The following is a 17,120-nucleotide window of genomic DNA, read 5'->3' on the forward strand; positions in this document are numbered from 1 at the left end:
ATTCTGGAAGGAATTCCTAGAAGATTCCTTGGAGGAATCCTTTGATGAACTCCTGGAGGAATGCCTGGAGGAATTCCTTGAAGAATCATTGGAGCAATTCCAGTAGGGATTCCTGGAGAAATACTTAGCTTAAATATTTCTTGAAGAAATCCCTGGAGTAATTCCTGAAGAAATGTCTGGAGGACTTTCTGGAGGAATTTCTGGAGGAATCTTTGAATGAATGCCTGGAGTAATGACATTTAGGAATTCCTGGAGAAATTGTTGAAGAAGTTCCTAGAGAAATTCTAGATGGAATTCTAGGAGGAATTCTAAGAGGAATACCTGGAGTCCTGAAGGAAATCCTTGAAAAATCACCAGAGCAATTTGAGGACTTTGGACACCCTGGAAGTATTCCTGGAGGAATCCTCGGAGGAATTCCCGGAGAAATCTGCAGGAATTCTCGGAGGATTGTGCAAGAATTCCTGGAGGAATCCCTGTAGGAATTCCTGGAGGAATCCTTGGTGGGATCCTTGGAGGGATTCCAGAATGAATTCTTGAAGAAAAGCTCAGGAGAAATTTCTTAGGGAATCCCAGAAATCTCAGAAACAATCTCAAGGGGAATTCCTAAGGGAATCTCTTAACAATACCTAGAGAAAGTCCTGGAAGAGTGTCTGAAGGAATTCCTAGAGGAATACCTGGAGAAATTCCTGGAAAAATGTCTTAAAGAATTCCTGGAGAAATTCTGGGAGGGATTCCTGGAGGAATCCCTGGAGCAGAAATTTCTAAATGAATTTCAGGAGCAAGCCCTGGATGAATTCGTGGAAGAAACCCTGCAAAAAATCATGGAAAAAGTTCTGAGAAGAATTATTTGAAGGAATTCCTGGAAGATTTATTGGAGAAATTCCTGGAGGACTTCCTGGGGCAATTACTAGAGGAATTCTTGAAGGAATTTATAAAAGAGTCCGTGGAGGAATCCCTATATGAAATCCTGAAAGAATGCCTGGAGAACTCCCTGCAGGAATTCCTTGAAGAATCACTGGAGCAATTCCTGAAGGAATGCGTGGAGAAGCTTCTGGAAGAATTCCTGGAAGAATCCCTAGAGGAATTCCTGGAGGGATCTTTGAATAAATGCCTGGAGAAATGGTTTTTAGGAGTTCGTGGAGGAATTTTAGAAGGAATATTCTAATAGGAATGCTTGGAGAAAATCCAGAAGGACTCCCTGCAAAAACTTCTGGCGTTCTGAAGGAAATTCTTGAAAAATTTCCAGGGAAAATGGAAAACTATTGACACCCTAGAGGTAATCCTGGAGGAATCCCCGCTCCCCCGAGGAATGCCTGGATAATCCTCCAGTGGAATTCCCGTAGGATTGTGTAGGAATTGTGTAGGAAGAAATCCTTGGAGGAAGCCTTCGAGGAATCCCTGTAAGAATTCCTGGTGAAATCTTTGGAGGAATCCTTGGAGGGATTCCAGGAAGAATTCTTGAAGAAATCTCAGGAGGAATTTCTTAACCTTTCAGGACGCGCGCCGTTGTAAAAAGTACAACATCATCAAAAAAAACCTCGCTCGTCGTATACAGCGCGAGCGTGGTATAGTTTTAGGTTCAAACAGACGCGCGTCCTGAAAGGTTAAGGAATCCCAGGAGGAGTTCCTGAAGAAACTCCAGGAGGAATCTCGGAAGCAATCTTAAGGGGAATTCCTAAGGAAATCTATAAACAACTCCTAGAGGAAGTTCTTGATGAATTCCTGGAAGTGTTCCTGAAAGAATTCCAGAAGGAATCCCAAGAAGAGTTCCAGAAGAAATCCTTGGAAGAATTTCAAAAATAATCCTTGAAGCTTTCTCTGAAAAAAAAAATAGAAAGAATTCCCGAGTGAATGCCTGGAGAAGCTCCTGAGAGAATCCCTGGGGGAATTCTTTGAGGAATACTCTGAGGTATTTAAAAAAAAATCCCCGGAAGAATCCCGAATGCAACCACATGAGGAAAGCCTCAGGAAATTCCAGGAGCGATTTCTAAACAAATTCCATGACGAATTTCTTTAAAAACTTCTAAGACTGTGAGTGTCATTTTCATCCGATCAACATATTTCCAGTCGTTCGCCTTTAAAATTTCATTCAGAATTTCCTCAACAGGATTTGTTGATTGATTGATTTGTTTTTATTTAAGAGACTTTCAGCCCTTGGCAAGAGGATTTGTCTGGTATTTATCCCAGAACGAGAACAAGAAAAGCGTCTATGGGTTTCCGCCGAAGATCTTCACAGAGACTTCATTTAGATTATGAGAAATTTCCCTGGAGATTTTATCGCAATTTCTTTATGAGATACCTCAAAAAGTTTGTCCAAGGACTTCATTAAGACAGTTTCTTTGATTTTTCATTTCAAATTTGCTCCATGGAGCCCATAAGAAATTACTGGTCTTGAAATCAGAAACACCTTCAGCGATTTCTTCAGAAATACTTCCAGGGACTTTTTAAGAAACTTCTCCAGCGTTTTTTTTTTTTAATTTGCCTTAACGAACTTCCAAGAAATTTTCTTAAAAAACCCTTTTAGGAAGATTGCAATGGGTTCCTTCTAAAATTCCACACGGGATTACATATGAAATTCTTCTGGGGATTCGGTTTAAAAAAAGTTTCGGACATTTCTCCAGGATGTCTTCATTAATTCTTTCAAAGAAAATCTTCCAGAGATTTCTTTAGAAAGTCGAATAGGTATTTCTTAAAGAAGTCAGCCAGAGATTTCTTCAAAAAATACTTTATAGATTCTAATGGAAATTTCTGCCAGAATTTCTTCTGGATTTCTTCCAAAACATACTGCCGGAACTTCTCCATGTATTTTTCCAGAAATTTCTCCGACATTTCATCTAAGGATATCTTTATGAACTCCTCCACGAAATCTCCAAGGAATTTATTCAGAAATATTTCCTTTGAATTTCATCAGGAGTTCTTGTAGAAACATCTGAAGAGTGTTTTACTGAAACTTATCTGGGCGTTTCTCCAGGAATTTCTGCAGAAACTCTTCTAGAAATACGTACGCAGATTTCTCCCAGATTTTTTCGAAAACCCTCCTGAAATTGTCTCAAAAGATTTCTTCAGGAATTTTCCTAAAAATTCCTCTTTAAAATGTTTCTAGAAATTCCACCAACGGTTTCCCATGAAGTTTCACCATGAAGTTCAGAACAGAAATTCTACCTGGGATTCCTTCAAGAATTTCCCTAAGATTTCTTCAGATATTTCTCCAGAGATTCATTCATAAGTACGTCCTGAGATATCTACTGAAGATTTCTTCATAAATTCCTTCAGAGATTTTTCCAGAATTTCCTGCTTGGACTCTATCAAAAGTATTTCCAGCGACTTTTTCAGAATTTAAGGGATTTTTTAAGAAGTTTTCAAAGGATTTTGAAGTTTTTTTCATTTCAGAAATATCTCTAAACTTTTGACGAAAAGCGGTTGAGGTACCTTCGCAAATTCTTCCATGATTTCCAAGGGATTTTTTTTTAAGAAATTGGTTCTGCGGATCCGTCAGAAATATCATCTGGGGTTCCATCAGCGGTTCCTGCAAGAATTGTTTTAGATATTCCAGGAATTGTTTCAACAATGGCTTTGAGATTCTCAGAAACAGTTCTTAAAAAATTTCTAATTAAAATCTTAAACAAAAAATACAGAAAAAAATTGTAGTTGGCTCTGGATGAATTTCGGGTTGAATGCCTGAGATAATTTTTGTAGGAACATCTTAAGAAACCTTCTTAATTCTAAGGAAAAAATGCTTGATAAACTTCTGAAGAGATCCCTTAGTGATTCCTGAAGACAACCGTAGGTAAATTTCTGTTCATATTATTTCAACAATGTCTTCAGAAATTGCATGCAAAGGTTTTTGCGGAATTCCTACAGAAATTTCACAATAAATTTCTGAGGATTTTCTGATCTCGTTGGGACACCTTTGGAGGATTTTTTATAACAATTTCTACACAAAAATCTTCAAATAAATGCCTGAGATAATCTCTGATTATGTATAGTAACACTTGAACGAATCTCTGAAGAAATTCCAACAATAACTTCTGAAAGAGAGTTCCTTAAAAAGTTTCTTAATTTCTAATAGAAAACCTTAGAGAAATTTCTCAAAAAAAAAAACTTACGATGTTTACAAAAAAAAACTTCAAGAATTGCATAGTTTGAATAAAATCTTCCATAGTTTGAATAAAAAATTCCTAGAAGAGGTGCTTTACACACTTAAACAATATTAGCGGGCTAGGCTTTTCTCGCACAGCTGACTACTCATCAAACTCACAAACTGATATCTCAGTGAAACAGACGGTTATTTGCTGATTCTCAGCAAAATAGTTGCCGAATCTCAGCAATGAACTGTCAATGTTGCTGAGATCACAGTAATAATGTTGTTTGCTGTCAAGCACTCGACTGTGCGGATCTCGGCGAAAGTTTGAGAAAATACTGAGATCCCGGCAGTCGAAATTAGGTGCGTAGAAATTTCCAGAAGAACTTCGAAAGAATTCTCAAAAAAAAACACTTGATGAAAGTATTTGAAAAATGTTTGAAGAAATACATGCACGAATATGTATAGTAATGCTTGAAGTAAGTAATATCCTAAAGAATCACTGAAGCAACCCTTGGAAGTTTTTTTTTGGAAAACCGTGGACTGGTTTCAGAATGAATATTTTGAGAAATTTCTTCAGAAACTCCTGAAGAACACCCAAAGTATATTTTTGGCGGAGTTTCTCAAAGAATTTCTGGAGGAAATTCCAAATACATGGGTGAGAATGCAGTCTAAAAGGATTCCTGAAGAAATTTCCAAAATTCTCACTGAAATCATTCTTAAAAAACCTCCAAAAATTCTAAATTATATAAAAAATCTGAAAAAAATGATAAACCTTGAAAGAATTTCAAAACGAATTAGAAAAAAATCAGTGATAAAAAAGTGAAAAACTATTTCATGGTTTTCATGGAGGTATTTCCCAGTAATATTTCATAATTAGGCGTCACCATTGAAGTCACCTCCGTGGGGGCGTGCCAGTATAGGGGCGCTGAAATTTGTAAACCTAAAGTAACCAGCTTTGATTTTACCATGACAGTACTGCTGCTTAGATAACCTTGGAGGAAATCTTGGATGAATTTTCGAGAAAATACACAGTGGAATATCCGGAAGAATTTATGAGGTAGACCCTGTGAAAAACTCCAATGCAGGTATCATTGGAAGAAACCATGCAAGAAACCCTGATGGAATACTTGAAGAACTTCTTGGATATATTCTTTCGAAAGTTTCCAATGTAATCCAAGACGGTACTTTGGACAAATTACTAAGAGTTACCGAAGGAACTCGTGATGAAATACCTGTATATATTCCTGAAGAAATCCCTGGGAGAACTTCTGATGTAACCGCTGGAGGAGTTTTCAAAAGAGTCCTTTAAAGAATTTCTGAAAATCATTCTGAAGTAATCTGTGGAGAAAATTCTGAAGTAATCCCAGGAGGATTTCCTGATAAAATCTTTAGAAGATTTTCTTTATGAATCTCTGGAGAAATCGCTGAATTTCTGGCTTTGTAAAGAAATCGCTGGAGAAACTCTGAAGGAATCCGTGGAAGATTTTTTGAGAAAACCTCCGGAAGGATTTCTGAAAGATTGCATGGAGTTATTTTTGAGAAAGTTCATGGAATGTTTTCCAGAGGTATACTTGGAGAAATCTCTGAACGAATTTCTCGATGAACTTCAGAGAGGAACTCTTAGCTTTGAATCTGATTACTGAAGCAACCCATGCAAGACTTATAAACAATCCCTGGGGAAATGTTTGAAAAAAAATCCGTAGATGATTCCGAAAGTAATACCTTCAGGACTTTCTAAACGTATCAACACCGAAATTTTGTAAGTAATCCATTGAAGACGTTCAAAAACTTTTGAAGAAATTTCTACTCGTAATTTTGAGAGAATTAATCCTAGAATAACTGCTGATGGAATACCAAAAAGATTCGATGAAAGGACCGGTAAAGGAAAGTTCGAAATTATTTCTAAAGAAATCTATTGAAGATGAAAAAAATCCCTGGAAGAAATTTAACGGAATACCGACAGGAATTACATCATACAGAAGACTTTTGAAAAATCCATGGCATTTTTTTTAAAAGGAACTGCTGGGAAAATTACTGAAGGAATGTGTGCAAATTTTTCTAAAAGATCCAATTGAGGATTTTCCAAATGAATTCATGGAGAAATTACAGAGGAATTCTATGGAATGTTTTCTCAAGCATTTTTCGATTCCTTCGAAGAAGAATTTCTATATAAATCTAAAAAAAAGTTCATAGAAAACATTTAAAATGAATTCTTTGCCGAATTTCCTACTAAATAAATTCTTAGGGAAATTTTCGAACAACCTTGGGAAATTTTTGAAGGAACCCCTAAAGATATTTATGAAGATATTCCTGGAGCCACGTGAGTTTCCGCTGGGTTTCTATTACCGAATCAGCCGATGAATGGCAAGTGGGCTCAGAAGAGTTTCGTGAACATAAATGGAGTTCAGTAGAGATCATGAAACTTTCATGAAGCCCCTTGGTAATCTACAGCAATTTTCTAGAAACCTTTCTGGATACCCTTAAAGTCCCACAAAATCTCTTGAAAATCTTCAACAGCTATCCTTTCGCAGTTTTTTACACGAGCTTCCCACAAAATCAGTCCCGGAATATCTCCGAGAGTTTCTTCTTTAATGTATTCCTGAATTTCTTCCCGAATTCCTCCAGGGATTCTCTCCGGAAACTCATCCAAAGATCCCATTTTTAGTTTCTCCACAGGTTTTCCCGGACTTTCTCTCGGAACTCCTTCCATGATTTCTGCAGGAATTTCTCCAGCAATTCCTCCGAGGGATTTCTTCCAGAAGATTACCTGGACACACTCTCTAAATTCATTTTATTTTGTATTTGATTTTTTTTTCAGGATTCCCATCTTTGATTTTTTCAATAGTTCTCGCAAGATTACACTGAGATTCTTTTTTAGATTTCTTCGGAAGCTTCATTCGGATTCTCTAGAGAGGCTTTTGTAAAAAAAAACCGGGATAACCTTTGGGAGAAATGCGTAATTTTGAAAAAGCTCTTATAAATACCCAAGAATCACTTCTGTGTGAAACTCTGATTAAGTTTCAGGAGAAACTCTGGGAAGACCTCCTGGTGAAATTCTCGAAATATGGTTTTGAAAATATCTAAGAAATTTAAAAATTTAAGAATTTTAAAAAAATCAGTATTTTTAAGAGAAGAAAATACTGATTTTTTTTTAAATGAGGGAGTTAGAAGCAAAGGGGTGTAAGTGACAAAAACCCACTTTCAAGTAAATGAGGTTTAAAGTTTTTCGCCAATTTTTCATCCCATACAAAATGTATAGTGTTTCAAAATCGACCCATTTTTCTCCGATTTATTGTAATTTTTCTAATTATCGTAAAAATAATCCTCAAAAAGTTCCTGAAAGCTTGGAATCTGAAGAAGTTTTTTTATATACTCAGCTCAAAATCGACAAAATGGTCACTTACACCCCTTTGCATCTGGGCCCCTCAAATTTAAAAAGATCCCTGGTAATAACTTCTGGAAAATTCCATGCAGTTGTACATCATATGTACCTACAATGAGACTTGATGGGTATTTCATTGGAAATGATTAGACCCTTGTTTTTTGTCATAAGGGTGATGGAGACGAAGTGGTCCAAAAAATCCAAGTTTTTCAAAACCAAACATTTTTCAAAAATCATAACTTTGAAACCAGTTTACCGATTTTGATTTTTTTTATCTATTTAGTTTCGGGATCAAAGGGTACGCTAGTTTTATTTTTCTATCAAAAAAATAATTTCTCAAAAATTATAAAGTATAAATCTTTGATTTCTTTTTATACATCACGCATATTTTCCTGCATTGTTCGACAAAAATATTAAATTAGTGTACTTTGATTCGCAAAAAAAAGATATGTCAATTAATCATCATCTGGGCATGTACTTTACTCGAGTATTTTAAAGAGATATGTACATTTTAATTGTGTTAAGTGTAAACCCAAAAAACACAAACACTCTCGTTGAAAAAAAAAACATAAATTAGACCAAACACAATCAATTAAAAATCAAAAACCACTCACCTGAGGCGCTTCGGTCGACACCGGCTCGTTACTGGTCAAACTGGTCCCCACGGCGCTATTGCTGAAAGGACTCTTCCGGTGCGACTGCCTGTACGAATAGCTACTTCCGCTGCTGCTGATACCGGAACTGGATCCCAAATTACTCCCACTCGTGCTGCTGCTGCTACTGCTACTGCTACCACTAGCACTTCCGGTGCCAAAGTTCCTATTGGCGCTGAGGCCATTCGTCGAGGAGAAAAAGTCATTCCGCAGCGATCCACGCGAGTACTGGAAGCCTGCGTTGGGCTGGGGTGTCACCGAGAACGGCCGGGGGGATATCTCGAAAATATCCTGACTTCTTGGTGTCTGCACGGCATGGGTGGGTTAGTAGGGGGGAAAAGAAAACAAAAAACCCAAACTTAAAAAACAACACACACGGCACACAAAACAACTGTTATTTTTGGAGGGAGAATAACACGGAGTTAGGATGGCATTTCGGAATGGATTAGGCAAAAGTACACTGGTTAATTTGATTATGTTATTCATTTGATTAATGAATACGTATTAAAGAATAGAAATAATGTGGCGGTTGAAATTTTAACTGAGATATAACTGTGTCACTTCTGCCATCTATCTCATCTATTTATTGTGTCTTTTATCATTTTTTTAACGTTTTCTGTCTAATCCTTTATTTTTCTTTTTCTATCTTGTAATTTTTGTATTTTTTCCTTTATCTTTAGTCTGTTGTGTTTTTTTACGACTTTCTGTCTTCCATTTCCTATATTCCGCCTTCTGTTTTCCATAGTCCACTATTCAACTATCTTATCTTCCTGACTTGCACCATTTTACATCATTTTGCACTATTTTGCACCAATCTGTACCATTATTCCATTTATCCTTATTTATGTTTCTTAACTCTTCTATCTATCCTTGTTTTTTTTTCTTTCTTTCTACTGTAATATCTCCATAAGAAATCCTTATGTATTCCCAATGTGTGTATACTGTAGTCGAAGTCAGCAATTTCAATACTTAGACGTGTTCGAACCATTTTGAAAAGTACTACATTGTTTCTTACTGTACAACAGCATGGCCTTTGTGACGAAAACGGTCCGACATCGATGGAAAAGTTTCACTTTAGCTGATTAATATGCGCACTGCATACGGCTACTCTTTGTCGATTGCTAGATTTATTATGCCCATACGTAAGCCGTTTGGTTGAAATAAACGGCTCCCTTGAATTACTCAAACCCAAATGACGAAAGCCTGCATACGTGCCCACCCGCCTACCATTCGGTATGTCTAGCTTCCCTTCTTTCCAATAGTGCACCGATCAGAGATAATAATTGTGCCCACTTGGAGGCTGATTGCCAGACAAAAGATCAGGGCGTAACCTCGCTCTGTCAGCATCCTCATCAACTGCCAATACTTGAAATGGGAAGCATTCTTGAGATGATTGAAATATCAGCTCAACAACGAACATCGTCCAGCCTAGAGCTGCGAGGGGTTCATTCGACGATCATATATCTCATTTGCATTCTCTGCCCTCCTCTGCTCGCCAGCAGGGATCTAAATTGAACATCGAAACCAAAGCACTGTACGCTCTATCTAGAGGCCACTCCAAAGAGTAACACTACACACGCCGCCACAAGCACAGGCACGAGCACGAGCACGAGCGGCGTATGTGTTATTAATTCGAGCACTTTGCTACCTTTCCATTTCCGACATGTCTCACAAGTTATGTGAGTTGCTGCACCGCTAAAAGCGCAGGGGACAACAATCGTCATTTCATTTCTGTTCGTCTATCAGGATCACGAGTGCCGTTCGGTATTGTAATATTTTGCTCTTTTTTATGTAGTATTGCTGCATTCTGCACCATTTTGCACTACTTTGCACCATTTTGAATCGTTTTTGCACCATTTTGCACTCTTTAATAACATTTTTTTTTTTCATTATTCGGCATATTTAACCATGTATTCGATGCTACTCAGAATTACTTATTGCCCCACTCTCCAGAACTTGACGATTTACAGTAAGTTCAACCCACTGTGCAGTCGCAGTTCAATTGGCAACGGTGAATCAAGCCCGACCCGACATTCACTCTCGCTAAATCGACATTCTTCTGCACCCAGCAACCCGTCAAAACTACAGCTCTGCAGTACCACCCTAACCCCTTCCGTCTGTTCCTGGGAGATAGACAGCGCTAGCGCTAGCTAAGGTGGTGGCACCGAGGCGTAAGAACATGTTTTCAGGAATTAGAGGTGTACCGTACCGGTCAACCACTAACTTGCAGCCAAACAACCAACGTCGATCGCGGGACTGGAGCTGCTGCTGCTGTTGCTACTTTATGATTCAGGAATGTGATCTAGATTACGAAACGGTTGAACGTCGTCAACAACGGTGAGCCGTCGTCGTCATCGTCACTCCTTTCCAATCAATTCGAGACGCGTACGGTTAAGTAGCATGTTCCCCTCGAGGAGGTTTCTCGTTTTGTGATTCCGATCTAATTTAATGGGGTGCTTAAGCGGATAGGGGATGAAGAATCGATCGTTCTGATTTGTATTTTTAGCATTGTTTAATAGGTCGTTTGGGAGATAAGAAATCTTTATGGCTATGGCTTCGCAAAGCTGAAATTTGCAACAGCGCCTCATAAAAAGGAAAAGAATGAATAAAATACTAAAAACGTCTGCAATCTTCAACATATTTCTAAAGCCATTTTTTTAGAGGATTTTATCGATTAACAATATGATCATAGAGAATATAAAGCAAACAAATTGTAGAACATATTAGAAACAGAAGACAGGCATAAGAAAACAGAATTCAGAAAACAAAAAAAAAGCAAGCAAAAATTGAAAAACGTAAAAATGAAATGGAGGTTGAAAAACAGGAAACGAAAACATAAATACGAGAAAAGAAGGTAGTAGATAACAGACATACGTCAGAATGTAGAAAACTTAAATCCGATGAAAGAAGACAGAAGATGGAAAGCAGATGACCCAAAACAGGCACTGGAATCAGCTAATAAAACACACATAATTGAAAAACAGACTCATAATTCGCTAGATATAACATAAGAACAGAAAACGTAAAACATAATGCAGAAATTAAACCCGAAGGACGAAATATAGAAAAGAGAGGACACAAGACAGAGGCAGAAAATAAACAAAAAAGGATAAAAGACAGAGAATAATTGCAAAAAAATCTGAAGAAATTAATCCAGAAACTCTAAAGATTTGCTCCCAAAAGTTCTGGGAAATTTCTCGAACAAAATTAGGAGAAATTAACTAAGAAATTGTGGGAAATTTCTCGTCAAAGTTCTGCACTGTTTCTTCAATAAATACTGAAAGAATTCTTCCGAAAATTCTGAAAAAAAATCCAAAATTTTGAAGATTTTTTCCAAAAAAAACAGAAAAACTTCCCCGAAATTTTGGAAAGCTTCTAGGAATTCCTTTCAGAAATTATGGAGATTTCCTCCCTGAAAAATTGGAGAGTTTCTACTAGAAATAAAGAAGGCCTTCAAGAAAATCTAGAAAATGTACCTCATGAAATTCTGAAGAATTTCTTTAAGAATTTCTGGAAAATTTCTTTCAGAAATGTTGGAGAATTTACTCCAGAAATTATGGAGAACTTCTCCCAAAAATTCTGGAGAACTTCTTTTACATGTTCTGAAGTACTTCTCGCAAATGTACTGGATTATTACTCGCAGAAATTCTACAGAACTTCGGGGCTGTCCATTAATTACGTAAGGGAATTTAAGCGATTTTCTGACACCCCCTCCCCCCCCCCTTGTATGAGAACCCAAAAATTTGTGTATGGCTCGTAAGATTTCTTAAGCCCCCCCCTCCCTCCATAAGCCCTTCCGTAATTAATGGACAGCCCCTTCTTATAAAAATAGCTGGGACATATTCTGCAGAATTTCTGAGAGAAATTTTCCAGAAATTCTGGGAGAAATTCTACATAATTTCTTGGAGAAATATTCCAGAATTTCTGGTAGAAATTTTCCAGAATTTATGTAAGAGATTTTCCAGAATTTCTGAGAGAAATTTTTTAGAATTTCTGGAAGAAAATCTCCAGAATTTCTAGAAGAAATTCTCCAGAATTTCTGGAAGAAATTCTCCAAAATTTCATGAAGAAATTCGCCAGACTTTCTGGGATAAATTCACCAGCATTTGTGTGAAAAATTCTTCAGAATATCTGGAAAAAATATCTCTACAATTTCTGGGAGAAATTTTCCAAATTTTGTGGAAGAAATTCTCCAGAATTTCTAGGAGAAATTCTTCAGAATTTCTTAGAGTATTTCTTTAGAATTTCTGTGAGTAATTCTCCAGAATTTCTGAGAAAAATTCTCCAGAATTTCTGAGAGAAACTCTCCGGAAATTCTGGCACAAATTCTCCGACATTTCTGGGAAAAAATTCCAGAACTTCTGGGAGAAATTGCTAAGAACTTCAGAGAAAAAATCTAGAATTTCTGTGATAACTTCTCCAGAATTGGTAGAAATAAATATGTAGAATTTCTTGGACAAATTTTCCAGAATATCTGGAAGAAGTTCTCCCGAATTTCTTGAAGATATTCGTCAAAGTTTCTGAGAGAAATTCTCCATAATGATGGAGAATAATTTTCCATTATTTCTGGGAGAAAGTCTCCAGAACCAGTGGCAGATAAGAAAAAAATCTCAAGAATTACTTGGCGTAATTCTCCAGAATTTCTGTGAGAAATGCTCCAGAATTTCTGTGAGTAATGCTCCAGAATTTCTGGAAAAAAATCTCCAGAACTTCTGGGAGAAATTGTTCAGAACTTCTGGAAGAAATTCTCCAAACTTATGGGAGAAATTCTCCGATATCTCAGGGAGGAATTATTCATAATTTTTGGGAGAAATTCTTTAGAACTTCAGGAAGACATTTTCCAGAATTTCTGGGAGAAATTCTCCAGCATTTCTGAGAGTAATTCTCCAGAATTTCTGGGAGAAATTCTCCGGAATTTCTGGAAGAAACTCTCCAGAAATTCTGGGAGAAATTCTCCAGAATTTCTGGGAGAAATTCTCCAGAATTTCTGGGAGAAATTCTCCAGAATTTCTGGGAGAAATTCTCCAGATTTTCTGGGAGACATTCTCCAGAATTTCTGGGATAAATTCTCCAGAATTTCTACGACATTCTCCAGAATTTCTTGAAGAAATTTTCCAGAATTTCTGGGAGAAATTCTCCTGAATTTTTGGGACAAATCCTCCAGAATTTCTGGTAGAAATTCTCCAGAATTTCTGGGAGAAATTCTCCAGAATTCCTGGGAGAAATTCTCCAGAATTCCTGGGAGAAATTCTCCAGAATTTCTGGGAGAAATTCTCCAGAATTTCTGGGAGAAATTCTCCAGAATTTCTGGGTGAAATTCTCCAGAATTTCTGGGAGAAATTCTCCAGAATTTCTGTGAGAAATTCTCCAGAATTTCTGTGAGAAATTCTCCAGAACTTCTGGGAGAAATTATCCAGAATTTCTGGGAGAAATTCTCCAGAATTCCTGGGAGAAATTCTCCAGAATTTCTGGGAGCAATTCTCCAGAATTTCTGGGAGAAACTCTCCGGAATTTCTGAAATAAATTCTCTAGAATTTCTGGAAGAAATTCTACTTGATTTTTGGAAGAAATTATCCATGATTTCTCCAGAATTTCTGGAAGATTTCTCCAGAATTTCTGTAGGGTTTCTCTAGAAATTCTAGGAAAAATTCCTAAGAATGTTTGGGAGAAATGCCAATGAATTTCTGAGAGAAATTCCAAAGAATTTTTGAGGGATATACTCTAGAATTTCTGTGAGAATTTCTCCAGAAATGGTAAAAATAAATATATAGATTTTGTGGGAGAAATTTTCCAGAATTTGTGAGAGATAATCTCCAGAATTTCAAAGAGAAATTCTTCAAAACTGGTAGAAATTCTCCAGAATTTCTGGGAGCACTTCTCCAGAATTTCTGGGAGAAATTCTCCAGAATTTCTGGTAGAAACTCTCCAGAATTTCTGGGAGAAACTTTTTTCACGCAAATTCTGGAGAATTTCATTAGAGAACTCTGTAGTATTTATGAAAGAAATTCTTCAGAACTTCCGAGATAAATTCTTTAAAAAAATTTAAGGAATTTCTGGTAGAAATTCTTCAGAATTTAGGAAAGTAATTAGGGAGAAATTCCTAAGAATTCATGAGAAAAGTTCTCCAAAATTGGTAGAAATAAATGCATAAAATTTCTGAGAGAAATTTTCCAGAATTTTTGGAAAAAAGTGCCCATAATAAATGAGAGCAATTCTCCAGAATAAACGGATGAAATTCTCAACCATTTCTGGCAAATAGATTTTTATCATTATTGATGAGAGAAATTTTCCATAATTTTTGTGAAAAATTCTTGAGAATTTCTGTGAGAATTTCGCCAGAATTGGTAGAAAAAACGTGAAGCAAACAATCATTGTCACTTTAAAGAATCCCTGGAGAAAAACCGTGAGAGCTTGTCTGGATTTTTTATAGTATCCCTGAAAGTTTTGTAAAATGAACGTTGAAGAAATTTATTAAAGCATCTATGGAAGATGACGAAATCCTTGGAAGAGTTTCATAAAGGAACTCAAAGAAGCATTTCCGAAGAAGTCCTTAGAAATTGTTCAAAGCAAATCTTGAATGGTATTTTAAAGAAAATACTAGAGAAATGTCTACAAGATAAAACCTATGGAAGGTTTCTTAAAAGAATCCCTGAAGGATTGTTTGGGTAATCTATGCAGAAGGTACTTAAAAAAACTCTGGAGGAATTTCTAAAGCAATCTCTGGAGAAAATTTCCGAATGAATTCCTGAAATATTTCTTTTCTTTGTGTTTTCTCTGAGAGTCCAAAAGAAAATTTCATAATGTAATATTAAAAAATAGGAATCTGCTGGAATCTTTAGATTCATTTCTTAAGATCTGAAAAGCTTTCTGAAGACTTCTTTAGAAAAAAATCATTAAAGATATTTTCAAAACGGAGTTTCAAAAGGAATCCTCTGTAAAAAAATGAGAAAATCTCTCGATAAATTTCTGAAGAAATGAAGTATTCGAAATCATTCACGAAGAATTACTCGGGAAAAACCCGTAGAGAAACTTCGAAAAAAAATTCAGTAAGAATTTTTGGAAGATTTTCTGGAAAACAATATTTTGTTTTATTGTTAAAAGAATTCCTGAAGAAATTATTGATCAAATATCTAGTCGAATTTCATAAAAAATCTCTGAACGAATTTTAAAATATCCCAGTCAGTAAACATTTCTGAAAAAAAAAACGTGCAGAAATTTCAGAAGGAGTCTTTGGAGGAATTTATAAAGTTATCCTTGGAGAAAACTTTCAAATGAAACAGTGGAAGATTTTTTCAAATAATTCTTGAAGAAATTTCAAGTGAAATGTCTGGAAAAATCCATAAATAAACTAAAAAAATACCTATATTTAAGGTGAATATATAACGAAGCCACACTTAGAATTTTCAAAAGCACAAATCTGAAGAACCGAGGGTTGATTTACGCTGAAAAATTGATCGATTGGTCACCACCAGCAGATCACCAATCGACCAACTTTTCAGCGCAATCCGTTTTTTTTTTGATTTTCCAGATTTGGGATAAATTCTCCAGAATTTCTACGACATTCTCCAGAATTTCTTGAAGAAATTTTCCAGAATTTCTGGGAGAAATTCTCCTGAATTTTTGGGACAAATCCTCCAGAATTTCTGGTAGAAATTCTCCAGAATTTCTGGGAGAAATTCTCCAGAATTCCTGGGAGAAATTCTCCAGAATTCCTGGGAGAAATTCTCCAGAATTTCTGGGAGAAATTCTCCAGAATTTCTGGGAGAAATTCTCCAGAATTTCTGGGTGAAATTCTCCAGAATTTCTGGGAGAAATTCTCCAGAATTTCTGTGAGAAATTCTCCAGAATTTCTGTGAGAAATTCTCCAGAACTTCTGGGAGAAATTATCCAGAATTTCTGGGAGAAATTCTCCAGAATTCCTGGGAGAAATTCTCCAGAATTTCTGGGAGCAATTCTCCAGAATTTCTGGGAGAAACTCTCCGGAATTTCTGAAATAAATTCTCTAGAATTTCTGGAAGAAATTCTACTTGATTTTTGGAAGAAATTATCCATGATTTCTCCAGAATTTCTGGAAGATTTCTCCAGAATTTCTGTAGGGTTTCTCTAGAAATTCTAGGAAAAATTCCTAAGAATGTTTGGGAGAAATGCCAATGAATTTCTGAGAGAAATTCCAAAGAATTTTTGAGGGATATACTCTAGAATTTCTGTGAGAATTTCTCCAGAAATGGTAAAAATAAATATATAGATTTTGTGGGAGAAATTTTCCAGAATTTGTGAGAGATAATCTCCAGAATTTCAAAGAGAAATTCTTCAAAACTGGTAGAAATTCTCCAGAATTTCTGGGAGCACTTCTCCAGAATTTCTGGGAGAAATTCTCCAGAATTTCTGGTAGAAACTCTCCAGAATTTCTGGGAGAAACTTTTTTCACGCAAATTCTGGAGAATTTCATTAGAGAACTCTGTAGTATTTATGAAAGAAATTCTTCAGAACTTCCGAGATAAATTCTTTAAAAAAATTTAAGGAATTTCTGGTAGAAATTCTTCAGAATTTAGGAAAGTAATTAGGGAGAAATTCCTAAGAATTCATGAGAAAAGTTCTCCAAAATTGGTAGAAATAAATGCATAAAATTTCTGAGAGAAATTTTCCAGAATTTTTGGAAAAAAGTGCCCATAATAAATGAGAGTAATTCTCCAGAATAAACGGATGAAATTCTCAACCATTTCTGGCAAATAGATTTTTATCATTATTGATGAGAGAAATTTTCCATAATTTTTGTGAAAAATTCTTGAGAATTTCTGTGAGAATTTCGCCAGAATTGGTAGAAAAAACGTGAAGCAAACAATCATTGTCACTTTAAAGAATCCCTGGAGAAAAACCGTGAGAGCTTGTCTGGATTTTTTATAGTATCCCTGAAAGTTTTGTAAAATGAACGTTGAAGAAATTTATTAAAGCATCTATGGAAGATGACGAAATCCTTGGAAGAGTTTCATAAAGGAACTCA

The 17,120-nt window shown here is 36.0% G+C and overlaps 1 protein-coding gene across 1 annotated transcript in view; it reads right to left on the minus strand.

Annotated features, from left to right (window-relative positions):
* The window catches only part of LOC109422687 (mucin-2), a 322,828-nt gene that overhangs the window by 39,475 nt on the left and 266,233 nt on the right, over positions 1–17,120 (minus strand). The window contains exon 3 of the mRNA XM_062856767.1: positions 8,081–8,425. Coding sequence (XP_062712751.1) covers positions 8,081–8,425 — 345 coding nt within the window. The remainder of the gene's footprint in view (positions 1–8,080; positions 8,426–17,120) is intronic.

The sequence above is a fragment of the Aedes albopictus genome, chromosome 3 (genome assembly GCF_035046485.1).
Source record: "Aedes albopictus strain Foshan chromosome 3, AalbF5, whole genome shotgun sequence".
In the NCBI taxonomy this organism is placed as follows: Eukaryota; Metazoa; Arthropoda; class Insecta; order Diptera; family Culicidae; genus Aedes; species Aedes albopictus.